The sequence below is a fragment of the Tetrao urogallus genome (assembly GCF_951394365.1).
Source record: "Tetrao urogallus genome assembly, chromosome: 4".
NCBI classification, from domain to species: Eukaryota; Metazoa; Chordata; class Aves; order Galliformes; family Phasianidae; genus Tetrao; species Tetrao urogallus.
In genome coordinates, this window is record NC_136817.1 from 68,902,840 (window position 1) to 68,930,097 (window position 27,258).

Sequence of the window (27,258 nt, forward strand, 5' to 3'; positions counted from 1 at the left end):
TCACTTTACACCTTTCCCTCTGAAAGCATGGTTTTTAAGATTTCCACCCTTGTGTGCTGGAGTCTCCTTTCCGAAAGTCAGAAGCCCATTTTTTTTTACTTTAAGCATCCCAAACAGCTGAAGAAAAAGGATACAACTAATTCCACCACAAATATCACTGCTAGAGGCAAATACACAAATTTCTTTTTTTTTTTTTTTTTTGAATGAAAGGGAAAACATTTACAAAAAGCCCAGGAGGACACATAAGGAAAGTCAAACTTCTTCACATGCAGAAGAATCCACAGCACGTACATTCCTTATCCCCAGAAAACACACCCCAAGGCATTAAGTCCAGACTCATCACAAAGCAGTGGGTCCCCTTCAGTCTTTCAATTAAGATGGCATTTGTAAAATTGCAGGCTTGAAAATTGCTAGATAAAATCCATAAAAAGTCACCACTCAGGTTCAGAAAGCAGGCTGATGTAGTCAGGCACAGGTCTGTACCACACCACATGTTTACTGAATCAACATTTCTAGCAAGTGCACACTGTAGATCTATCAGGATTTGCACCTGCTATGAAAGCCAAGTTTGCAACATCGTCTTCTTTATCACCTGCACATGCACTGTGGGCTTAAAATCATGCAATGGGGGCAAAAGCACAGAGGGTGGAAGTGCTAGAGTAGTGCTACACTGTGCTTTTAGCACCAGTGCCGACAAACACGATTCCACAGACCTTCCTCCTCTCCTGCACAAAGCTGTCCTGCAGCTGGCATAAATGTTGAAGATTTAGAGGAATTTGGCACTTGGAGACAAAATTCCTAGGAGCAGGTAACTATGTTTACAAATAGAGCCTGGCACATAAAAGTATTTCTACACACAGGGGACATATTGAGGATCATTTAAATGCAACATTGGACGCCCACACACAATTGATGCTTTTTGTTGCCACTGTTCAACTAGCCAATTTCTCAACAAATTGTCTCCTAACAACACCCAAAAGCAACCAACCTTCACCAATGCCATGTTGTCCTGCGGCTTGCACCTTCTCTAGGAGCCAAGGGCAGGGACCAGCCTCACTCAATACACTTATCACAACAAAACACAACTCATGGCTGCAGTCCTGGATTCACATGCTCTACAAGGCAAGGCAACTAGAAATATCCATTAAATTTGCTGATACAAAGCTATGTTTGCAAGAGGGGATCTCCTGCTTTATACTGCAGGCACCTGACCTCTATCAGAATTATTTAACAGGTCATTTTCCCCCTTATTTCCACTACATGCCTCAATGCAGCAGGTGTGGGGATTGACTGCAGCCAGCACAGTTAAACCCAGGAGGCACGGGCTACACCAAAAGCCCCTCTGCACTCTTGCTTTTTTTTAAACCAGCAGCTGCTGGAGAGCAAAAACTGACCTGAACTCACCTCTAACATTTTAAAATAATGAAAAACAAAACAAATTTCACACATACAACCAGGTTTTAGAAGTGTTAGAATGACACTGAAGTTAGAGACAGTATGTGCACCAAAAATAAATTGCTCAGTGGAAAGCATATCTCCACCAGCCACCAGCCTGCTACTGCTTTTGCTGCTGCAAAACCCCAGGCTCCAAACTCAAAACCATCTCTCTCCAGGCCTGCCCCAGGCTTCGGGCCACATTTTAAGCAGCAAGATCTTAATTTTGCAGGGGTGTTTGCAAAGTCACCAAGCCCAATGCTGCGCTGTACAGCCCAAGTGGATGCACTGGGAAAGCGCTTCATATTTTGGGACAAAGGGAAGGGAAAGATGATGCAGATGGCTTGAGAGCAGCTCAGCAGCCAGTTTTTACTGGGTTTTCCTATAATGACACAAAAGAACTCGGCAGCTGAAAACCGAAGTGCTCAGAGAGAAGGAGGAGGAGGAACTGCTTTCGTCCCGCCGAGCTCCATCACTCACCAGCAGTGTTGGGCGGCACCTCCAGGTTGACGTTGACGAAAAATCGGATGCTGTCCCCTGAAACGATGGAGGAGTTCACGGCATCAAAGAGCTCCTCTCCCCCCGTCTCCTCCTTGGCCTCGCAGCCATCGTCCGTGTCACACTTGAGGTACCCTGCCAACAAGAGGGGCACGCAGTTACAACCTTGCCGAGAGCTGCGCTGGGCCCATGCGGGCACACATACGAACCCATGGCTGCCGATAAGGGCTGAAGGTGCAAAGCCTTCGCGGCCCCACAGCCTTGCAAGGGCCTTCTCCGCGTCCTCACGGGGCAGCTGCCACAGGGAAGAGACAACAGGCTCCCACATGGGTCCCCAGAGCAAGCAGCAGGGCCAGCATCCAACACAGCTGCCCTGCAGTCCGGCCACATGCTTGTGGCCTGCATTTGGGTGCAGGAGGGTGGGAGCTCTGGCACCAAGCTGCAGCGCCACTAACGGCCTAACGGCACCAACTGAACCTCCCTGCAGCTCGGCACCAGAGCCTGGAGGAGGGGGGGGGAGGGGGGTGGTCAGGTTTTAAAGACCCCATTGGTGGAACTGACACACAACAAATCTCCAGGTGCACCACTGAGCAGCTGTGCCTCCTCACAAGGATGCAGAAAAGTTAAGGCTCTGCCTGCAGCAAGCCAGGCCTTCAGCAGAACAACACCAAGCAACAGCTCTTTCAGACCCCAAATCTGGATGAAATCTTGGCCTGCAGACCCCAAACATTTGCGTTTTTCAGCTGCGCCACTGCCTTAACCCAAGGTGTTCACCCACTCCGCACGCAGCAGGGCAATCACTGTGCTGCCACAATCCAGCAGTTTTAACCCCAGGGAAAAGCAGTGGTTTCCAAGGAGATGCAGATGGACAGACAGACTTGGAGCTCCCCACAGAGCTGAGCAGCAGGTCACAGGAGGGGACAGCACAGAGGAGGAAAGACACATTTCTTAATTACAGCAGACAACTCCTCACCCTTTTGCAACATTTTAATTAGAGTTTAACCTAGTTGCATTCAGCAGCAAAGCTGGTTTGCTGTGATGCTTTCTTGCAGGGCAGCTGGAGGATTCTTGTGGTGTGCTCCAACTTTGTTCTATTAGAAAAATTAGTGACATTATAGAACGTCATTTTATTATTATTATTTTTAACGCATTGCTAGGATTATTCAGCAGCTCCTACCCATCTCCTGACAAGTCTCTGATGCCTAATTTGAAGCAAAAAGGAATATATTTCATTAGCTCGCTTTGGCCACTGTTACACAATAAAGACAGTGAGCTTCAAGGCAGAAGATTCAGTGGAAACTCTCAAATATTGATCGCTTTTAAAAAGCGAACATGAATGCAGCAGCACCAAGAGAAGCAGCTAAAAGCAGTGCATACAGTCTTGCAGAGATCTCAAGTCAATTGCTCAGCACTGCAAAAAAAAAAAAAAACAAAAACAAAAACAACCAACACTGCGAGCAAGGGAAGCCACAAACAGGAACTCTGCAAGGCAGGACAAGGGCTGCAGCCCTTCCTGCTGCAAGCTGCACACCAGTGCACTCCTCATGAGTGCTCAGCATCTCCCAGGAAGGACTTGGAAGGCACAAGGGACTCAACGAGCTCTTACACAGCCTCTTATTTGCTTATCTGAGGTGTGGGATGCCAGATGAACTCAACCCTCCTTCACCACCTTTGCCTCAATGACTGGAGAAAAACTGACCCATCTAAACTGCTCTGAAGGCTTTAAGAAATATCCAAGCTCCTGCTGTCTTCCTTCAGCTCAGACAGCCAGCACTTTGCACCAAGTGCAGTTCTCTGCTGTTGCTGGTGCTTAGGCAGCTGTTTGTATCCCTATTGTATAAAACAGCCAGAAGAAAGGGGGATGATAAGAGCATAGAAGAGACTTTGGCATCACAGCCACCATCAGGCATGAAATAGGGCTGGCAGATGTGCCAGGACCAAGGGGCAGTCTGTGTCCTGGAAGGACAGACATGGTGCCAGTGCTATCAACCCCTGTGCAAACATTTCAGTCCCAAGCAATATGCTAGACCTGGGGCTTGGCTCTTCTGAAATACATAGTAACCATAACCTCTCCTCACCAATGCAAAGCTCTCATTACTGGTGTTAACACCACCCCAATGTCACAAGAGCTCAGGCAGCCCTACAAAGGGAAAAATCAGAAGATCAAATCAGCCTAGGGTAAGCCAAATATCCATGATCCTAGCTTCTCCATCTCAACCATATCTGAGATGGTAGCCCCAGGGAAGATGTCAAAACAGGTCTCACATCTCCATCCTTTATGCTGAGTGGGTCAGACAGAAGGTACACGAAGTGGGATTTAAGCACACAGCACATGGTTGACCTTTTTCTCCCCCTCAACCTATCCCTGTGCAATTAAGGTTCAGGTAAGAACAAAGCAGGAAAGCTTATACATTTGCTTTCCAAGCCCTGAAAGCAGAGAAGGCTGGAAATGGGAGAGAAATGGTGCAGGAGCTGAAAGAAGGGCAAGGGTGGAGTAAGATCCCAGGGTTGGGCAGAGGTCAGCAAGGACTCTGGCAAGGGAAGCATCCTCAGTTCCTCCCTCCTTAGGGGAGGAAAGAGCAAAACAAAAGGCAGCCGAGCCACACGTCCCCTGGGCAAGGGACAGACAAAAAACACTGCTTGCAAATAATCCCAAACCTGGGCTGTACAGGAACTGCACTCCCAGACAGGTGTCTGCTTTATCACTAAACCCGCTCCTGTTTTGAATCCAGCAGCTCATTAAATCTGCCAGGTATTAAAATGTGAGCAGCTTATGCCTGTTGAGAGCAGGAGCACCTCAAGGCGTACGCATGGCAGATGCACCTTCACTCCAAGGACAGCACAAAAGCTGTCTCCATCCCTAGCAGCTGCTTTCTCCCATCACCCCAAGGATCGCTGTGTCACTATACATGACAGTCAATATGTCAGACTGAGCACAGACAGTGCCACTTCAGTCTCAAACAGAAGGGAGAAACACCACACCAAAGATTTTGCAGTCTGAACCCAGAGTTAGGAATCAAGGTCATGTTGGCTGTAAAGATCAATCAGCAGAGCCCCTCCAGACCTTGAAAAAACACCTACAGTCAAGAAAATTCCCCTCAGCCCTTCAGGACTCATCTGATAAGGGACAGAAACAGAAAAGAACAAAAAAAGTAGCCAAGAACAGGTACAATCCTGCAGGAACAAAATCCCCTCTTAACTGCAGCTAGCCAGAACCAGTCTTGACTTTAAGTCCCTCTGTGCTTCAGCCCATTACCTGCAATGTGAAAATAAGCCACTACCCCCATTTTATGCAGGTTCTGGGAAGAAAAAATACAGTTTTTCCTCACCATTCTCCTCTAAATCATCATCCTACTCTCGGTAAACCATGCCTGGCTCAGAACTGACTTCTTCCACCTCAGTACCCATGCCAGTCTCTCTCTTTATTGCCATCAGTTTTGTCAGAGCTTCTCCAGTCCTACTGCTATCAGCTATCCAAACATAGACGACATGATTACACTTACAGCTTTTTTAATTATTATTATTATTATTTTCTTTTGAAAATAAAACAGGGTCTGTGAGAACCCTGGGCTCTGACTGGGAGAGCAATGAATTGGCCTGCAACCATTGGAGGTGGCAGTATCTCTCCTGCTGATGCGTTAGCAGCACCTAGCAGCTGCAGCAATAAAATCAGGAATAGCTTTCAGAAAGTACAACTTCATCCCCATTCCCTAGAAAGGGCAACAGACTCCAAGGAAACAAGGTCTTAAAAAACCTTCTAGGAAAAAAACGCAGCTATTTTCCTAACAACATCCCAAGGTTGGAAGAGGCTCTGAGCAGCCTGGTCTGGTGGCTGGCAACCCTGCCCACAGCAGGGGGGTTGAAACTAGATGATCTTTGAGGTCCTTTTCAACCCAGGCCATTCTTTGATTCATTCTATGACATCATCCCATAAGCCAAGCCAGACATAGCCATATCATAGCCCTTAGGTGTATCTCAGAAGAAAGCACACAGCCAATCATGGTATTAACCAACATCTGCCAGCATGAGGTTAGGTTTGCAAATTCATCTACCCACTATGCTTCAGTTTAGATATATTGCTTTCCTGTGCTATTCATCCACATAGCTGGAACAGCAGAGCAAAATAGGAAGATGAGAATCAGAGCTCATCATTTGCTTCTGGCAAAATCCCTGCAAAAATTGCAGCCTTGGCTTTTGAAGTGCCACAATGTTAACACTACAAATGCTTAAAGCAATCTCTTTGAAACAGCCATCTCACCTTCAAGGTAAGATCTATCCTTAACTATCCTCCCAAAGGTAGTCTAAGCTACAAGTCTAGAAAAAACCAAAAGTAGTGCTCCCACTTACAGCACCTGCTTTGCACAGCAATGCCAATTCCTTCAGCCAAATCCATGCCCCAGCTCCCTGCTCTTTTTCCAAAATGGTAATGATCCCCTCTTCTGAAATCTCTTAATGCCAGGAAGCTAAGTGGCATTCGAAGAGATCTTTTTGAGCACAGAGTTGGCAATTCAACAAGATCAGCTCATCAGATTTAAGAAAACAGATGATTTTTAATGAAATTTCTAGGCACAGATGGTAGCTAGTTGCAGGACAGTCATTTTTCCAGTGCAGCATTGGTCACCTCACCAGAATATCAATAACAATGTGCACTGCTCTGCTGTCAGATTCAGCCAGACATTTTACCTTCACTGCTTTGGATATTGGTTTGGTTTTTTTTTTGGTCACTAATCCTAATCCATTCCAAACTGACATCAAATGTTTTGCCTCCCTCTTTGCAACTCAAGCCATGCTCTTCATACAAGCCAAACGCACATCTCTGCCACAGTTAAAATTCAGAGAATCACTAAGGTTGGAAAAGACCACTAAGATCACCAAGTCCAACCATCAACCCATCACCACCACATCCACTAAACCTCGTCCTTCAAATCAAGCATAGGATTTTACACGTTCTTGTTTTGAAAGAGCCTAGAAGCATATCCACTTTCTCAAAAGGGAACTCAGATTAATTGTGAGATTAATTATGGCAAGATCAACAATAATAACATATGTCCTACAGCTTTTAAAAGTAAGGGGACACAGAATCATAGAAAGGTTGGGGTTGGAAGGGACCTTTAAGATCATCTAGTTCCAACCCCACTGCTATAGGCAGGGATACCTCCCTCTAGACCAGGCTGCTCAAACAGACCTCCACTGGGATGTGGCATTACCCATATCTACCTACAAACTAGCTCTGATGCAAGCGTTTAGAATAAGCCACTTCATCTGATTTTTCCAGTCCTGGGGATTTTCAGCTTGCTTTAACTAACAAAAAGCATTAATTTTCAAGAAGAGCACGAGGCTTTAATTAGCCTAAAGCAACCCCTCCCCCCCCCCCCAGAGCTGCAAGTTATCAGAGGGTTTGCTCTGTTTCCTGAACAGTAGATTCATCCCATCTCAGAAAACACCCCAATTCCCCTCTGTTAAGTGCAAAGTAAACACAATAACAGAGCCTCCACCTCCATATTGACCTTTACATGCTGCACAAAAATGAGGCTCATGCTGCCTCCAAAGGGCAAATAACCTTACACTTGGTTAACATTGGCAGGGATAAAGTAATCAAGGGATGCAGGAGATGGTTAGAAGCATTACCAGTTCTCCAGAAACAAGAATTGAAATTGCATGCCTACACACTGATAAAATGCTAACCAGGGTGAGCTTCTGGTCACGCATCATGCTGATTTAGAATCAGAGAATCCTTACGAGTTGGAAGGGACCTTTAAAGGTCACCTATTACAATTCCCCTGCAACGAACAGGGATACGCACAGCTAAATCAGTGTGATTACTAAAAGCAAAGTCATTTGAGACAGAAGAGCAACTATATGGATATAAGAGCAGGTTTTCAAGTAAACGTTCGCCTGGATTTTATATCTTCCTGCTGAGGTCAATCTCCAAAGCCATTTTTGGTTTGGTGGTTGGTTGTGTGTGTGTTTTGGTAACTCACAAGTCTGAAAAGCAGTCATAAAAAAAAAAAAAAAAAAAAAGCAGCTCCTTCTTCCTAACAAATTATGTCAAACAAGAAAAAAATCAGTTCTGTAGCCATAGAACACCACTCTCCAAAGGCTGCTATCAACTCACATTATGCAAGGCTCTCTCCAGAATTAAAATTTTAAGCCACACTGATTAAACAGAGCAGTTCTGCATACAGCTGGATGCCTGCTAGAACATTAAGCTTTTCCTTTGGTTCACAGTTGAGAGATCCCCTGGCAAAGCTCACTATTTTCAGCCGAGGGAGGTTTACCCACCCTGTGGCAAGCAGCCACGTGGAAAGGTTCTGCCAACTTTCTCAGGAGCTGTCCATAGGCCACGATTTTGGACTGCTTAAGGCTTGCTGACAACAAATTGGCAAGAAGGGTCCAGATCTGACTCCTGTGCTTGTGTAAGGAGATCTCCTTTATTACACCGAATGCTTTTTGCTAGCACAGGCACATGGAATCATTAAGGTTGGAAAAGACCTTTCAGATGCTCAAGTCCAGCCCCAACCCGTCCCCACCATGCCCCTCAGTACCACATCTCCATGTTTCTTGACGTGCTACGTTCAGGATGCCCCACCTTCCCACTGCCTCCAGCATGGATTTGAGAGGAGAAAGACATTATCTATACACACTGCTTGGAGAAGAGCTGTAGAGTAGCTGTGCTCAAGGAGATTTTTCTGTGTTTTTGTTTTTGAGAGGACATGATTCTTGATCCCGAGCAAACTGGATAAATGTGAAATTAACTCAGTGCACTACAATAGTAGAGATGCCCCACTGGGGAATACATTCAAAGCACCTCAAAGCATTTGAATGAACGCACCAGGTCATCTTTGTCAGTGCGCATATAGCTGTTCAGAAATACTGGATGGTCCATGCTGACTTCTCTAGATCATCTACATGGGATTTAGAGAGTGTCTTCCAACTCCATTCCCTCTACAGGTAGAGACTGAGAGACAGAAGATCTGGGGAAGCGTTGATGATGTTTCTTGGCTCCAGAGCAACTATTAGGATCCCAACACGAACAGGTTTGTGGTCTTTTGTAGCAATGACCCCATGCTATGTAGATGTCAACCCATCGCTTAAGCTTCCAGCCTGCTTCAAGATGACACATTGAACCAAAATTTCTCAGGTAAGATTAAAACAAGGTAGTGGCTAGCAGGTGAGTCACTAGACAAAAAAATCCCACATCCTCCACATAATAAATACTTCCACTACTGGCCAGCCATAATTTCTCACTTCCCCACTTCCAACCTTATTTCAAGCCTGTCTTTTGTCATGAAGAGCCAGATGGAAGTATAAACTTTCCCCTGCCTCCTCAGTAATAATTCATAACAGAACTGAAAGAACAGATCTGCTACAGAAAACACCCAGGCACTTTTGAATTAATTCCAGTATTGTATTTTGCAGCCAGATTTCTAGGAAATGTTGTGAATAATCCAAGTAATTCAGTGGGGCTTTAATTTTTTTTTTTTTTTTTTTTTTTTTTTTTTTTTTTTTTAAAAAACACAGCAGCACGTGGAATTTCAGTTCTGTATCCGAACCCACAGAAATCAGGAATGTTTGTTTAATTCTATGCCTCCTGATAGACAGTTCTTAAAAAAAAAAAAAAAAACATCTGCAAGAGATCCTCTCAATCTCTCCATCCATAGGTAGCAGTAGCACATCTCCTGCTCTTAAACACAACTTCTCATCAGGGGAACCCTTTGCAAAAGGATTCGTTTCATGAAGGCATTTAGATTAATATCTTAGTCTTGCAAACAATTCCAAAACAAAGACAAATCTTAAAAATACACAAATGCACTACACATACTGAACTAACTGCAAGCTGAAAAACAAAGACAAGTAGATAAAATATATCCAAACATCCCAAGCCAGACTGGGGCCCTTCAGCACAACTGCAATTTATTCTGCCAGCAAAACCAATTAATAAGTCAGAGGAGACCAAGCAGTGAGGGATTTGCTCGAGAAGACAAAAAATTTATGCTGCAGTGACTGTTGAGCCAGCTTTAAAACAATGCAGCAATTCAGATATCCCCAGCACTACGCTGGGACTCCTTCCCTGGGATTTTGCACTAGAAAAACTTTGGTTTCATATTTTAGAGAACGCTCATGTCAATTAAAAAGCTCATTGCACACTGGCAGAACTTAATTGCTTGCAGCTAATACTGATGCCTTCAGAGCTAATCCACTCATAGTGAACACTGGATGCTCACCCTCCCCATTCCCTCATTATCTGGGCACAGGAGGTCGATGGCCAAGAAACAAGACAGTGCAGGGTTTGACAAGTTATTCTCAAAACTGAAATGCAGCTCAGCATCTCTCATCAAGATTCCAATTATCTTTAAGTTTGGATTTGGTCTACAGTCATCTCATTAGTTACTTCAATTTGCCAAGAAAACTCATTTGAGAAAACAACCTGAAAAGTCAAGTGACTTAAATGCACAACCTGCATCAACACATTACCACAGCGTGCCAGATTTTTTGTTCTTTTTGTGTGAGAAAGGCTCAATTCAGACAAGAGCATGAGTAGAAAACAGATTTTCAGCAAGACGCTGTTGTCAGAAGACAGCTACTGAATGTGATGAAACATGACTCAAAAGCAGAACATGGCCAACAATACCACCATACCTGCTGTCACACCGTGCTCTCCATCATCAGAAGCTTCTAACTGGGTAGATATGAAATTATTTCCTCATTTTTTCTCTTAACATTGCCATTGCAGAGCAGCTTTTCATTTGGTTCCTCTAGCAGTAGCTGAAAACTGGAGGACGCCATAAACCTGCAATTTGTCCCCAAATGCATGGGCTCCCTTTGATCATCATTCCAGACTATTTTTTTTTTTTAAAACAACAAAGCAGCTCATATGCTTAACACATACCAGGAGACCATAAAAACCCCCCTGAGCTTTCAGAATAGCCATATATCAGCATGCATTCTATGGAAATTCCTTCCTGGGCTTTCCTCAACTCCTCACTATCTAATAAAGAGAGCTACAAATTACTAAATACCACGCTAAGTTCCTATCCAGGGGTGTGTTACCAAACACTGTGTTGGTGCCACAGCAGCCATTACCCTTGCTACAACACCTTAGAAGCTGAAATTTCAATATCAGCTTATGCCTTAACATTGCTGCAGTTGTTGTTTGGAAGATGAGTAAGAAACATTCGCTGGAAAGATAATCTTTGAATAGTGCCTAAGATTTGCCCTGGAACAAAAACATCCTTATTATAAAATATACAAAAAAACCCACATGTATACACAAGATCTCATGAGGAGATAAAGAGAAATATCAGCGGCACAAAGAGAAAGTATTAAGAGATTTTTTTCAATCATTGAGGGGGAAAAAAGAAGTGCTAAGCAAACCAAAGGAAGAGTTGATTTTGTTTTTGCTTTTTAGTTGTATGTTTTTTGCAGCTTGGGGTTTTTGGTTTTAAAAGAAAAAAAAAAAAAAAAGCTTAATTTTTCTGTTCTTTGAAACTTTCAGGGTGGGGCAAAGAGCATATGTTGGTCTGAATGTCAAAAGAGGCTGAGCTAAACAAGTGGTGCCAAGAAGCAGCTTAATGATGACAGTTTCCAAACAAGCTGCTTTGCACCAGGTTCAGGTTGGATATTAGGAAATGTTTCCTCTCCAAAAGAATGGTCAGGCACTGGCACAGCTGCCCAGGGAGTGGTGGGGTCACCATCCATGGAGGTGTTTCAGAATCATGCAGACCTGGCACTGAGGGATGTGGTTACGAGCACAGTGGGATGGGTTGGTGTTGGAGATCTTAGAGGTCTCTACCAGCCTTAGTAATTGCATGGACACAGCCACCTTTCTGCAACCTGCGTTCTCTGTATATCCTGTGCAGAAACACAAGCCTCCAGTTAAACTAGGGGAGTGGAGGGTGACTGATCACCAAGCACTGAATTCTTTCTGAAGGTAAGGCACTGTTTTCTGCCCTTCTGTTACTTCATCCAGCTAGCAGAAAGGACCTCTTGGTAGAGCCGACAGTACTTGCTCCCAGTTTCATCCTTTTGCTCCTAGACATTGGCTCCATATAGCCCTGTCAGAGAAGGTGAGCCCAGAGAAAGCGCTGGCAACAGTAATGCTGGATCTACTGCAGCTGCATAGCTGCATCTGGCACTCTGCTTCCCCTTCCCAGATGTTAACCTAAAAATTTGTCCCTGCACCAAGACAGATGAGCCTTCTGACATCTATATGCATCTGCAGGCCTCAATAACAAGAGTATTTCAGTCCTTTGGCTTTCATCATTAGGAAATCCTGAATGCTTTGAGTACTATTTCTAAGGGCAAGAAATCCCATGCCTTCAGAGAGCACATGCCACTGGGACTGGCCTTGGGTTGGTACCTCAAAGCAATCTCTCCTTAACAGCATTTCCCCAAAACCTCAAGTTGGAACTTCACTGCACTTCAACTTCAGCTGTATGCAGTTTCTGCCCTTCATCATTATAATGCCTTTTAGAGCTCAGCCACCTTTGCTAAGGCAAATGATACAAGCTTACAAATGCCTCAACTTAATGCCAGTTCAAAGAAAAATCCTTGAGAGCATTCTGCACTGAAACACGCATTTGCTGAGACTCTCATGTTTGTTTGATGCTCTTGGTAGAATGTCTCCAAAGGGATCTGACACTTCTGCTTCTTCTCCACTCCAAGAAGATTGAAATAAATACACTCACCAGACTGCAATACAGGAAGCCATCCTAAAAGGACTGGGAAAACAAAGCCACCCTGAATAGTCAGTGCTGACAGCATGAAGGTGATTATTTACTAATTTGAATATCTAAAACATCTGCAGGATATAAAAATGCAGAGTCTGCTTCCAGTTCTAGATTACACAATCACCATGCAAGCCTGCATTCACATCCTCCTTAAGCTACACATTTCGTATCACCTGTTTCAAGTTCTTTGCTCTCCTTTCAATACAGTGATACAGCACATAAGTAAGTCAAATAATACTTGCCACTCTCTTCAAAGAAGTATCCATTCCTTGACATCGCTGCTGGTGGAGATTCTAAAAAGGGGGGGGAAAAAAAAGGAAGCATATGAATCATCGTGATGCTGGACGTCTTCACTCCATTGCTACGTTCATTGTAAGCCCGAATTACAGCCCCAAAATACCAAGGGCAGAGATTTCCCTCAACGTGGCCTTTTGTTTATTGACTTCAGCATTTACCTGAATAACTAATGCAATTGCAATTACTGCATGAAAACAGTTAGGCAGTCTCAGACAACCTGGTCTGGAAGCACAAAATAGCAAGATTGAAGATCAGGACAAGCCTGACTGTATCAGAATGACCTATTGAATCTGAACAAATGCGTGCACAAATAATAGATGCTAATTATCCACGAGGCTCCTTTTTAAAAAGCACAAGGCATAATCAAGTCCAGTCCGTATCTTACTCATGGATAAAGAGAACCAGTTCGATGTAGCAAGAAATTCAGATGAGAACATGATTTCCACATCTTATTCCACTGCTCCTAATCATTAGGACATCCCCAGAATAGTCCTTGGTACTCAAGACAGGCACCAGAATTCTGCAACCTTTGCAGCCACCAACACTCGTACTGAAGTGGTCTTACAAGCACATCACGAATGGGAGATGACAGCAGCCAGGAGCAAATCCACACATAGCAGCAAGACAACCAAATCCTGGAAATTCATTTTAGAACACGTTCTGCTTATTAGCAAGTTAGTTACCTGCAATTACTGCTGGTAAATTGGGTGCCTAGAACGCACAGAAATTTCAACAGCATAGGAGCACCTGATATCAAGTCTCTGGTATCTCAACCCTGTCTGGTTGTTAGCAATGTTCAACTATTCAGACTGTCAGCTAGAAATACCAACTTTCCCCTACAGGTGCATGCTGTTTTATAACAAGTTAACAAAGCCCTTTGTTTCAAGCCTTATGAGTCAACTGAGCAGTCCCTTGCTAAGCAACTCCTAGATGCCACCTCATTGTATGTAGCTTCCCAGCCAAAATGCAATCAGAAAGAGGAATAGATCTGCTCCATCTTTCCCCACTTCATCAGGCTAATCAAACATTACCTACGCAAGCCTGAGATGAATTTGGGCCAACAAGGAAAGAGGTTTTGCCTGCTTTATTGTTCTACAGATTAGGTTTCCTGCTTTTCGTTTTAGGTATGAGACTATATTTCCCAGAGACCCTCTTTCTATCCCATAACTTTTGACTTAAAGGTTACGTGCATGATTTTTTTTTCCCCTTTCCCTTTATTGTCACATTTTCAAGCAATATAATTCATCCTGGTCCACTGGGAGCCTTTGTGCACCAGAAAGACCCAAGTCACACCACTGACGACAGCATCTTCCAACCCCACTGCTTGTTACAGCTCAGCATGGCTCAGAACAGACAGCATGAGCTGCACAGTTCCAGGAGAAACACCCTGATGGTCATTTAACATCACATACAAATCCAAGGGCAATTCAAATGCCTGGTTCAAGAGAGAAACACGATGTTCCAAGTTCATCCCAGAACAATGGGCTAGAGGAACAAATGCACCGTGGCCAAGGGGCACCCATTACATGAGTCAATTGTTTCCCTCCACCTGGAAGGGAAGGAGAAGATCCATCCAGGCTGATTAACATGTTAATGATCAAAGGAAAGTTTTTTTGTTTTTCTTTTTTTAAAAGGCTCTTATTGTGTAATGATTGCATTTACGTATTTCAAAGAAACAAACAAAGTATGCCTAGGCAGATGGATTACCCAAGGAACGGAGGTCAGACTTCCCCCTGGGATAGTATATCAATTTCTCACGTCTATTAGGGCTTCTAAAGGAGCCTGAAGCAATGTGTTCATCCATCACTAGGCAGAATGAAACACTGCTTGCTCTTCCTTTAGCTGAACACACCCATTTCTATAGGTCAGATAACACCCAATGATTTCAGAGTTGGACACCTTCTTTAGAAATGACTTCAACTGCAGCATTGCCTGGGTTGACACGGCCCCTTTACAGGAGTCTGTGATCAAGTGGCTTCTTGGATTCAGAAGAGTGAAGAGCAAGGTGTGGGATTACCAAGGGCAATGCCATTTCATTAGAAGGAACTCATTCCTCCGAGTCACAAATGAGTGATAGTCCTCCAGGCAACACTCTCAGGCAATTATTTTGAGGTGCTGTTTGTTCAGGTGAGTCATAAAACAGAGGTCTTAACCTTGTAATTAAAGATGCAATGGCACATTTAGGAAAAAAAATTGGGCGTTCACCCTACAGTGTCCTGCCCCATTAATTTGCCATCTTCCTATGTCACACTGCCCTACAGCACTGATGGTATTTGGTCTTCCTAACAGTTGTGCCAGAGCCCTTTCGACAAGTTCCACAGAAGGAAGGGGTTACACATATTGACATCAAGAACAGTGCGGAACATGCCAAGAGGCAAGAGGTGATAGGGGTGTTTACACAAGTCCAGACACTTGCATGAAGCTATAGGACTAAACTAAAAGTCAACATACTCACAGAAATGGAGGAATGGTGAAAGTAGGAAGGGTGAATTGAGGACTACATCACCTGCATCTCAGAGCATCTAGAGAGAGCAAGATACACTCAACATTTTAACCACATGGAATGAAGGAGGCATTTGGGAAGGAGGAATATCTTTACATATACCAAGCTCCACATTTTGACCCTTCAAGCTGTTGGCACAAGCAAAGTAGTATGCCATAAAAAGCTATGCTAAGACCAAGGCCAGCTCCACTGTATTTAAGTAATTGCTCAGTAGCCATCAGAAAGGCAAACTCTATCAGCAAACTCCATATGCCTCTCCTTTCACAAGGCTTACAGGAATTTAATTTCTGAGGTCTCAGCTCCTTAGTCATGTTTTGCTCAAGACTGGAGCAATGGGTTTGAGCTGTCCAGAACTGACAGCAAGGCTGTTATCTTTTCAGTGAGGCACATACCCACGTCCTGACACACAGAACTGCATTTCCTCTCCCCATCTCAACTCCACTCCTTGAAATTAAATAAGCTCAACCAAGAGGCCGTTATGAAACACCACTGTAATCAATGTATTTGCTTTGCTGAGGATAGTCTGGCCAGGGACAAGTCTCCAAATACATTAAAGATCAACATCACAGTGCCCCAGGGTTCGCCTGGAGTTGCAGAATTGTTTCCGTGCAGTATAAATCAGACCCTGCTCCTTTTCAGGCTGGAGGAACAGACCATCCGGGCAGCACTAGGTTATTGCAGGGTGGGAGTTCTCTCCCTGCACCACTTCTATCAGATCCAAATCTGTATTACTGTACTCCCAAGTTTTCCTTTAGATTTCAACAACTAAAATCCAAGCAAAACCATTTCAGCAAGACATAAGTCCAGTCTTCTAAGGACAAAGTTGGAATACATTACCCTGAGGGGATAAGGTACTCAATACAGCAAGATCCCTCTCATCCAATACCTACAAGGACAATCACACTCTTGAATTTCTTTTCCTATTCAAAGGTACAAGATGCCACCACCAATTATCTGCCAAAAAACGTGGAACTCTTCTGTTAACTTAGCTGTTTTTAAGAGTTTACTCCAATAGCAACATTTCTACTGCCAGCCCACCTAATTCCTGCCAAGGATGTCTATTAAATATGACCCAATTGCACAGGCATCAAGACACCACAGTCACTTCTTCAAAGATAAGCTTCTGACTAGTACCTCATCTCTTTAAGAGCACTGAATTCAAAGGCAAAATAATTGAAGTGCTGCAAAGTGGAAAACAAGGCTTATTTCTCTAAACTCAGGGATACAAGCTTGGATTTCAAAAGCAAGCCACTGCCCTTTGACTTGAAGCCATTGCAGTGACTCAGAGGCACCGAGGGGGAGATGAAGTTCACAGCACTTCTAACAGGTAGGACATTGAGTTTGATGTAGCATGAGGTGCTTGTTCTTCAAATTAAGATGATCCACAGTGGGAAGCATCGGGCAAGAAGCGGGCATCCTTCCTGACTTCCTGCATTCTTACCATTTTTACATTTGCATTTAACAACAAATACAGACAAAGCCCTACCGTGCCATCTCCCATTATTAAATTCCTGCAGGAGATGCTTCTCAGATCTCTTAATAACCCATTTTAAGTCTCCTGTTTTAAGGTTAGTAATAAGCTCTCTTAAGCCTTGCAATATTAGTGGATTACAAATAAAAACACATTCTCTGGATACTTTGATAACTCAATTAAAATGTTCTGCTGCTGGCATCTTCCAAGTAAACAGCTCTCTGCAGCTCAAGCCTTGTATTGAAGCAAAAGGCAGCTCTAACAAGTTTATAGCATGGGTATTCCTACAAATGGTACTACAGCCTTTGTGACCTCCTATATCTGACTTCCTACCACTTGCAACTGATCAAAACATCCACCTGTCTTACAGAGAATTAAAGAAGTGCAGATCATTTGAACAGACTTGTAACTTCTTGCTCAAACACTCAGCTGAAAAAGCCTTTAGATTTTCCCAACTTTCTCCCTAAAGAAATTCCCAGCTCTCATATTAAACAACACTGAATACACCAGATAGCACTGGTTATCTGGAAACAGGTGCTCTGTCCATAGGACACACAGTGTTTCAGCTTTGAAGCAAGGTTTTAGGCCACTTCCATTTGAGTTCCATGAACGTTTGTCAGTGCTAAAAGCATCCATCCCTACCATCATAGAATCATTAAGGTTGGAAAAGACCTCTAAGCTCATCAAGCCTAACCCCAACATACCCGCACTGACCACGTCCCTCAGTACCACATCTCCACAGCTCTTGAACTCACAGGATGGCCAAGGTTGGAAGGGACCTCAAGGATCATCAAGCTCCAACCCCCTGCCACATGCAGGGCCACCAACCTTCCCATTTCATAGCAGCCCAGGCTGCCCAGGGCCCCAAACAACCTGGCCTTGAACACCTCCAGGGATGGATGGGGCATCCACAGCCTCTCTGGGCAGCTGTTCCAGCACCTTACCAGTCTCATAGAAAAGAACTTCCCCCTGACATTCAACCTAAATCTTCCCTCCCTCAATTTCAAACCATTTCCCCTTAGGACAGTGATTGCCCCCATTTCCTCCAGGGACATCAATGTACCTGACCACTCTGAGAAGAAATGTTTCCCAATACCCAATCTGAATCCCCTCTCCCAACTTCATCATGAGACACATCGTTCCTACGCAGTGAGGTAACTTGGAGTTGGTTGCCCTACTTCATGCTGACATCTAGAGCAAGGCCTGCTTTAGTCAGGACCATGGTGCCATTCAAAGCTTAAAGCAGACAAGAAAAAGATTTCCCTACCCAGGGTTCCACTAAACCACTTATTTTAATATTAACTGCAAGCTCAATCATCATTCTTTGATTCTCTCCACCCCTCCATATACTAAAAATGACAGAACAAGGGACTGCAGCTGCACAGGTGAAAAGAGAGCTGCACCATCATCTATGTGATTGGGGAAGAAGAGAAATAATTTGTTTCTCATGCCCACTAAATCATATTACTTCCCTCCTCCACCTGAAGTCTGTAGAAAAATCAAAGAGAGGTGTAAGAAAAAAAAGAAAAAATCCCAAGAGAAACCTACAGGTTTTTAAAAAAAGGATTATTTGGAGCGTTGAGTGAAAGGAGCCTGCAGTTGGAAGTCTGAAAAATCTCTGTATGCAGCAAGAGCTCAACAGCAGCCAAGGGAAGGAAGCTTCAAACCTCTTTCATAACAACTGCATCACCACAGAGGAATAGAAAACAAGCTCAACAGGCTGCAAGTCTGATCACACCGACCCACTGATCAAGTTCAAAGGGTATCAATATTGCAGGATCTTCCTGCGTAGCATTGCTCATGCCTACAAAATAAGATTCGGTGATTTTCATGGAAGAACCAAGCAGGAAGGTCTCCTGGTGTAAACACCTGCTGCAAGCTATTTAAAGCCATTCAAGTCAGCAAGAACGAATGGACAGCAGCATGTGAGAAGCTGTTCTGCCTCAAGTTACCACTTCTCATTGCCATCTACACAATTAAGGAGTTGATCTATTCCCACTTCAACTGGAGAACGCTGGTGGGAACCCATCTCTTACTGGCAGTCGGAGATGAAGTGTGCTCATATGCTGCTGTTCTGGGCAATAATGATCAACACACAGGACGAAAGCTTAAAGATTTTACTCATTTTCTCACCACCTAAGAGGTGTGCCCAAAAAAAGCCAGAAAAACACACAAGAACTGATCACCCTGATTAAGGGAGGGTAATGTAAGCAAAATAACATGTGTTAATACTTGGCCAAGAACATAGCTGGTAAGCACAGCACATGAGCACCACTGCCTGTGGCAATCCCAAACCTAGGTTTCTCCTCTTGAAAGCATTCCTTTGCATTAATAAAGGCAGAGGAAAACATGATAAAGTCATTATCAGTAAATATCAGCAAAATGGCCTTTTGCAATTCATTACATGGGCAGTATGAACATTTACCTCCTCCTAAGGATTTTCTTCCTTAAAGGGATAAAAGTCAAGATCAAACAATGACTTCTTTTTTTTGACTGTAGTTTTACAGCCTTGCTCCCTGTGCAAGCACCACACAGCACAGAAGCCTATCAGCATCTCTTCCCAAGGGAAACATGAGAGGCATAAATCCTTTCACAATCATAGAATGGTCTGGATTGGAAAGGACCTCAAGGATCATCAAGCTCCAACCCCCACAGTGCAGGCAAGGCCACCAACCTCCACATCTAATACTACACCAGGCTGCCCATCCAACCAGGCCTTCAACAGCTCCAAGGCGCATCCACAGCCTGTCTGGGCAGCCTGTTCCAGCACCTACTGCTCTCCTAGTAAAGATCCTTTACAAGACAAGCAAAGAAGCAAAAGGCTCCTGCTTGTCTTCTACTCATCTGAGTGCAACAGCCACTTTGACTAAAAGTCTTCCTAACACTGCTTTCTACAGCACTGTTTGAAGAGAAGCTATCTTCTTTCAAGACCTTAACCAAATAGGTTTAGTACAACAACTGTGCAAATACCTACACCAAATCAATGTGGGAACTCCTGAAGATAATCCAGAAGGCAGTCATGACCCAAGGAGATTTTCATCTACTCCAACCCCCTTTACCTTAGTAAGCTTTTAGATAAGTGTCCAGAGCAGGCATGAAGGAAATAGTCCAAACTTATTGCCAATTCCTACTCCAGTTAAGAGACTCAGAACCACTGAGGCATCATCTTTGCTCTCCTTACACGTAGGCATGGCCATCCAACAGCACTCTTAAATATTTATATACAAATAAATATTTTAAATACTCCTCTTGCAACAAACCTGTGTAGATGCCGCATCCTCTTCCAACTCTTATCTCTAAAAAGAAGCATCCCCAAAGGATTTGCCCTGCTTCTTTGCTTCCCAGATAGGTTACAAAGCCCCATACTATTATTTATTTTACACCACGGTCTGGATTACCTGAACCTAAACTCTAAAACTCCTCGAGAAAGCTCAATTTTGTTGGGTTTTGGAAGACACAGCAACAACAGTCTGACATCTCCTACGGCAACCCATGGTGCACTGGAGTCACTTGGGTCCAGCTAAAGTATTCACCACAGTATGACCACTCTAGGATGCCAGTACAGCAATATTATGGCTCCACAGTTCAGGAAGCATTAAAGCATTTAATCTGGGCCCATACATGAGGAGCTGGATATTCTTCTGATGCGTGGAAAGCAGTGCAAAGAGACCTTAAATCATGCCATGGTCACTCCAGCAAACAAAAAACCCTAGGACTCATTTTCACAGTCGCTGGCTGTAAAAATAGAGAAGCATCACACTGAAAGAATAGAGCAGGAAGCATCCTCCTGCCTGCTCATCACTCCCAGGCAAACACCCACCCACACACAGGCTCAGGGATCAGACGAGCTTGCTTTCAAAGCATTTTCCTTACTGCATTGAGTAATTCCCCCTCCCCTTCATCCCTTTCCCCAGCTTCCTCCAGAACACCCATTGCAATAAAACTACCTAATGAAAAATAGTAGTTGTCACTGTCGCAGCTGGCAAGACCTCCTCTCCCAAAAAAATACGCATGCAGAAAGCTGGCAGCAGGCTGCCCAGGTTGACTCATCACAATTGAGCTCACCCCAAGCAATTAACATCCAAGGGTGCCTCCCAGAGGTGAGGAGGCAAACACTGGGAAATAAGAGCAGTGCAGCTGCTTTGCTCTTCCTCCTTGGACAGGTTTCTTGGCCATCATCTCACAGGTGACCAAAGCAAGCCACGGAGCTGGGGGACAACAGCACTTTGGGATTTGGCTGACAAATGAACAATTTGGGCCATTAGTTTTATTTATTGCAACTCCCAGGTTTTGTTGGGCCCTCTAAAAATGTGATTTAAGACTTGTAAGGATTTCTTGCATGAGTGCTACCTGGAGAGGAGTGAAAGCAAATACCTCCAGAGATCCCACAAGCTGGCAAAGACCCAAGGACCAACCAGCAGAAGCTTTCCAGTAGACCTTTCCTGAACACTTAAATAATTTAGAAAGCTTTAACTCTTACTGACAGCTTTTCAGATGGCTCTTTTCACTTGCAAGGCCCTATCAAAAAAATCTCATAGCTCCCATTGAAAGAGATACGGCTACAGCCCCAAATCTTGGTCAGGACTGGATATGGGTTGAAAAAGGGTGGTTTTAAAAGGCGACTGTTGTGTTTTTGGTTGAAATCCTTCCCCACACTTGAAGGTCTTTCAGAGGCCATCAGTGCTGCTGTGTAAAACATGCCAACATGGTTTAAGTCAGTAGAAATTCCACCTGCTTGGGGCTTAAAGGAGTAGAGCTGCTCCCTGCAATGGTTCAGCTGGATTAAATGCTGTAAAAATTGAGCTGCAAAGTGGAAATAAGGAACTACACACATCAGGTTTGGGATTCTGGTGAAAGAAGTGCTCCAACAGCAGCAGTACACACTCTACCATTCCCCAGGACCACGTTTGGGAATGTAAAGTACATTACTACAAAGTTTTTATTGCCACTAAGCAGGAAAAATGTTGTTAAAGAGACAGTTGTGGATGACCAAGCTTTGTGTCAAAGCTTATCCTGCACCTCTTCCCAAATCCACTGCCCAAAAAACCATCTGAATGGATCAGAAGACCTGCTCTCATTCACACAAAACCAGAAGATTGAAAGCAAGATCTATACTGAAAGCAAGAAGGGACGAAAGTAGAGCAGTGGTCAGCCAACTGATCACCAAGAACATCAGATTTTCAGCTGTGGAAAGATACCAGGAAATATTTTCAGTCAGGAAAGATACCTGAAAGGAAAGCATCCCCCAGTATTAAAAACAGCCTAAAGGAAAAAGCAAAGGAAGGCAGCTGATTCCTTCAGCCTCAGCCCTCCCCACAGAAGTGATTTCATATCCCAACAGGCTCGACAGGATGGCACGAGCAACACCATAGCATTTCGATATCCAGGAGCCACTAAACAGCAAACAACAGTGACAAGAACAACAACGTGGGCAAGGGGAGAGCCCGCAGCTCCACATCAGTTCTTGCCATCCATCATCAACCCAAAATAAAAACGCTTTGGTCCAGCGATGAAATAATTACCAACTGACAACACATGTCAGAGTGTTTATCAGTAGGACACTGTTTATGGTTTGTCTGCATGGCTTCCATGGCTACAGCATCAGGAACGATGCTTGCTAGCATTTTACATCACACGCATGCATTTTGTTTTCACTCAGCACTGCACTTTCCCCACGTGAAACACATCAGTATGTAAAGCCTTCTCCTGCAAGCTGGGAGGATATTTCAGCATTAATTTGAGAGGAAAAAAATAAAAACAGGCAAGACATGCATAAGGAGATGAGCACAAGGTCCCTTGAAACTAAACCCAACCCCTGAAAGGCAGCACTCTGGCTAAAGTAAACTGAATTCAGGAGGTACGCTCCATCCTTAAACACAGCACAGACATCCAGCACAGCAATAGACAGCATCTCTGAGCAGCAGAGCCCACTGAAAATCCATCAAGCACTGCCTTACTTTAGTGAATTAAATAATTCAAGAGCTGGCAGAGCTGCCTTTCTGGATTTCCTGTTTGAACGCATCACCCAGCATCAGCAGCATTCCAGTATTGTTGCTTCAGACCACAACTTACCTGCACTACTTCTTCAGTAGAGATGCTGTTCCCATCCAAAGAGCCTCTGCTCCTCTCCTGGCTGCTCTGAGTCAATTCACCCAATCCCCAGCGCCACTTGCTCAGGTGGCCGAGGCAGCAATGGCTTGTGTTTTTTCAGTGCCTCCAATATTAATCCAGCCAGAGCATCTTTCTCTCTCACTTCCAATTGGTGAGCGGCAGATGGGTGGAGTGAGAGCGTGACCCATTAGCTCCCAGCTGGGCACCTCCAGCCCAGCACCCAAACCCAGTGCCGGACAAAGGATGCCAGCAAGCTGCTAACTTCACACCAAGATGGGATTCCTGTTTTCTCCTCCAGCCCCCACCCAAGATCCAGAGCTTTTCCCCTCTGGGAGCAAAGCAGAAAAACAGATTAAAGCAGCCCTGCACTTGGGAGCCGGAGCTTTTTGCTGGATGCTATGCAGAGAAAGCTCATGTGCCTCCTTAAAGAAAAAGGCTTTGTGGCAGCCAGGCTCAACCAGAAGTGAGATGCTGTACCTTAGGAGAGAAGTGCAGGGAAAACAAGAGGATGCAAAGATGCAAAAGGAAGAGAGGGGAGAAAAGCTGCTGCCGAGAAGTGGATATAGTGAATCTCTTAAAGACATCGCTGCTCTACTCTGACTGCACAGCTGCCTCCAGTGTCTTTTTCCCAGCACAGGCAACAGCAGCACAAGGGTTAACGCAGGCATTCAGCAGCAAACCAGGAGCCTTTGTAAGGGAATGGGAAACAGAGCACTAAGTCCGGGCTGTTACAACAAGTTGCAGAAAACAGAGCTGAAGAGAGCTCACCTCATCCAAGGAGGTTTATCACCCAGTCCGATAGCCCAGCACTTTGCTAAGCAGCACCCACAAAGCTTTGGGGGGGAGGGAGGAGGGTGAAGATGCCACATCCTCTCCCCCACACTCCAGCCCGTTCTATTCCTACCGCTTTACTTCCCTTACAATGCAAGATTCTCATTACAGCAAGGCAAGTCTCCCCCAGCTGGATGCTTACAGCCCAGAGTAGCGACCTATTCCGGCCAAGAAGAACGAGGAAGAATAAATCAGCTCCCCAAAACAGCATCAGGTCAGCCTCCCAAAAGGCAGAAAGCTATGGGAGAAACAAGCAGCAAGTTCTCCAAACACCAGGTACTGCCATCTCCGAGTCCCTTCGATCACAGCAATCCGAGTTGCTGTAAGTAACAGTCCCTCAGCAGTCATTATTTACCAGGAGGCAGCCAACACTTTCCACACACAGGGAGGTGGGAGAAAGGCATTGCTTTTAGCAGAGGGATTTCAGAGCCACACTGCCCATCCTCACTCCTCCTGCTACAGGCTTGTTTCCGCTGCATGAAACCACAGCTCATGTTTTTAAACACCTCCCACGCATTCTCCCTGCTGAGACTGCTCAGCTGCTTTCCTCCATTTCTTTGCATGCCACCTGACCAGCTTTGCCAGGTGAGGTGCATGGCTGCTGGCTTGTTATTAAGATGCAAAGCAAATTTGCTTTAAGGGTGGGAGATCTTTGGAGGTCTCCAGCCCAGCAATGCGCTCCAGGCAATGCAGCCTTAGAGCCATATCAAAGCTGCTCAGGACCTCATTTCACCAACTGCAGTATCTCTCTTGAAAAAGTTTTTACAAAATACAAACCTTCAGGATGGGCACTTCAAGCAGTCTCAACTCCTACAACAGGATTTACCATTTCCCCATATAGATGCCTTGCAATAACAGTGTTGACAGCTCTGAACCAAACTAACGCGCGTATAAGGAACTTCCCTGTAGTGCTGAAATCTGCAATAAAGGATCTTAATCACCTATCCCCACACTTGATAACTTTAATAACAGTTTAAGAGATAAAGCTGAAAGCAATGCAGCCCTGAAGGTGAAACAAGCCTGCTGAGCCTCCAGCAGGTATTTCAGGTTTCAGACACTGATGAATTCATATCAGTGAATGAGCAAGCTTGTAAGACAAAGGACTGCCAAAGAATGGTTTCTATTTTTATTTTTTCCATGCTGAGGTTGTTTATCAGCTCCCCTGGTTGAGGTATTCCAGCTGCTCCGTGATGGAGGTGGCAGCAGCCAAGCAAGCATCACTAGGAGAGATCTAGAGGAGGGAGCACACCAACAACCCCACACCAGCACATCCATCAACCCTCCGCGCATCACCTCCCTCTTCCATCCACCATCCAACTCCAACCATCTCAGCGCTCATCTCGGCTTCCCAATTCCACCCTCCTCGTTCCCCAGCCCACTCACATACCATCCACCGGCCCGCTCCATCTCTGCGGCACTAAGCGTTGAGGCCACGGGGCCAGGTCCTGTGAAGAGCCAGCACTCGCCCCAAACTGCCCATAGGGTGAGCGCAGGAAGGTAAGCTGGGGGTAGCAAAAAGAAGCCGGCTCCATGAGGACAGAGAAGAGAGGAGAGCCAGGTACGAAACAAACCGCGTCTGCCTTCACCTCCTTCAGCTGGTACTGTTGGGACATGCAGTCTCAGAGCCTTCTTCCCAACAAATCCCTTTCTCAAAAGGAATTAATGCAAAAGGAATAATAAAAGCCTCTTGAGAAGCCCCGTTCCTGCTGACACGGCCTCACGGAGAGCACTGGAAGGCTGCGTCTCCAGCCTGTATTTAAACGCGCCTCTCAGAAAGCAGAGATGCAGCACAGGAAGAGACAAATTCCAGCCCTGCGTCGGGCTGATAAGCCAGGTTTATAATATTCAAGAAGTATTGGCATTACTACAGTTCCTCCCTCCACCCCTCCCCAACGAGGATCTCGGGCAGTAGCTTGTTGTGCACAATAAGCAAAAAAGCCCAATCCCTTAAAAAAAAAAAAAAAAAAAAAAAAAGCCTGTTCCGGTGGGAACAGCCAACGCGTTGAATAAAACAAACACACGCGTGCTAAACCCTGGGGATGCAATTAGGCTCAGAGCAAGGAAGAGGCATTCAGCTCCAGGAGATGGAGACGAGCAGTAGGAAAAGGAGAGTAAACCTTAATCCTGAGGCAGTGCCCCATCAGGTGGGGTTTTTCCCCTAAGGGGGTGATCCTGAGCAGCAGCCCCCGCTTCTGTGGGGTGCCAGCAACTGTACTGGTACTAGAAGAGAAGAAGAGCTCCTCATTTTCAGCCCTTCCTCCTAATTCTCTCTCCCACTCGTCTGCACCTACTGGTAACTCACTCCACCACCTTTACTGGTCAAGGTTGGATATTAGGAAGACTTTCTTAAAGAGCGGTCAAGCATTGGCACAGGAAGCTGGGGGGAATCACCATCCCTGCAGGTGTTATGAGCTGTGGAGACGTGGCACTGAAGGTTGTTCATCTTTATCATGGTCAACGGGCATGGTTGGGTTGGGGCTGGTGGTCTATCTTAGAGGTCTATCTCAACCATAATGATGCTATGATTCTACCTATGCACAGTGTCTCAAAAAAGCTGCCCAGATGAGGTTCAGATCAATGAATTTCCCTCATTACCAACTGTCCCCGTCCACCCCACCATAGGGCAGCCATAAGGATGCACGCAGTTCCAGCCTTGCAAGCCAGACAGCTGCAGTTTGCATCAGCTTCAAAGTTGGGAAGCTCAAAAGCACCCATAGGAGGAAAGCTCAAGTGTGACATCAGTGCTACCCACTCCAGTGGCTTTTCTCCCTTCCTCTTCTTGCAGTTTCTCTGAATCAGAGACGCCCAAAATGCCTTCTATTCCCTGTGCCCTACCCAAACCACAGCTCTCACCAGGAACACAGACCCTTCCTCAATAATGGAGGGAAATCCAACTGCTCACTGATTTAATCACAGGTTAGAGCCAGGGGTGAGTTCAGAAAGGAGGAATAGAAAAACCCAGTTAGAAGTGTCAGCTGAGCGCTTTGATATCAAAGCCAGCACTGACAGATGCAGGGCTCTGCTCCTGGGCCAGCACATCACCATGCTCAGCGCAAGGGCTTCATGGAGAGCTTATGCTAGAACCATATCTAGGAAGTGACTTTGCATTGAGAAAAGTTCTCCCATTTCACCCAGTCCCAGCACAGATTCCTGAAGGAGATGCTCTGCAAAGTCACAAAACCCTGCTCGCACTCAGATGAACTTGAAGGAACAGCCTCAACACTCTGTTCCCAACCTTTTTGCAGTGCATCATTGCAGAGGACCCCCTGCTCCCAAAGCAGCAACGGCACCATGCCGTGCTCAGCCACCACAAAGGTAGCTGGGATGGAACACATGCTGGATATCTGCTGCACTTGGCAGCCATCTGCGTGTTTACAGGGTGG

At 45.1% G+C, this 27,258-nt stretch overlaps 1 protein-coding gene across 1 annotated transcript in view; it reads right to left on the reverse strand.

Moving 5' to 3' along the window:
* The window catches only part of SLC4A11 (solute carrier family 4 member 11), a gene marked incomplete at its 3' end in the record, with an annotated part of 72,121 nt that extends 59,168 nt beyond the window's left edge, over window positions 1–12,953 (reverse strand). Inside the window, exons 1-2 of the mRNA XM_079534550.1 lie at window positions 12,908–12,953; window positions 1,915–2,067 (exon numbers count right to left, since the gene is read on the reverse strand). Of these exons, the coding sequence (XP_079390676.1) occupies window positions 1,915–2,067; window positions 12,908–12,938 (184 nt within the window). The 5' untranslated portion in view covers window positions 12,939–12,953. The remainder of the gene's footprint in view (window positions 1–1,914; window positions 2,068–12,907) is intronic.
* Window positions 12,954–27,258: the final 14,305 nt, after the last annotated feature.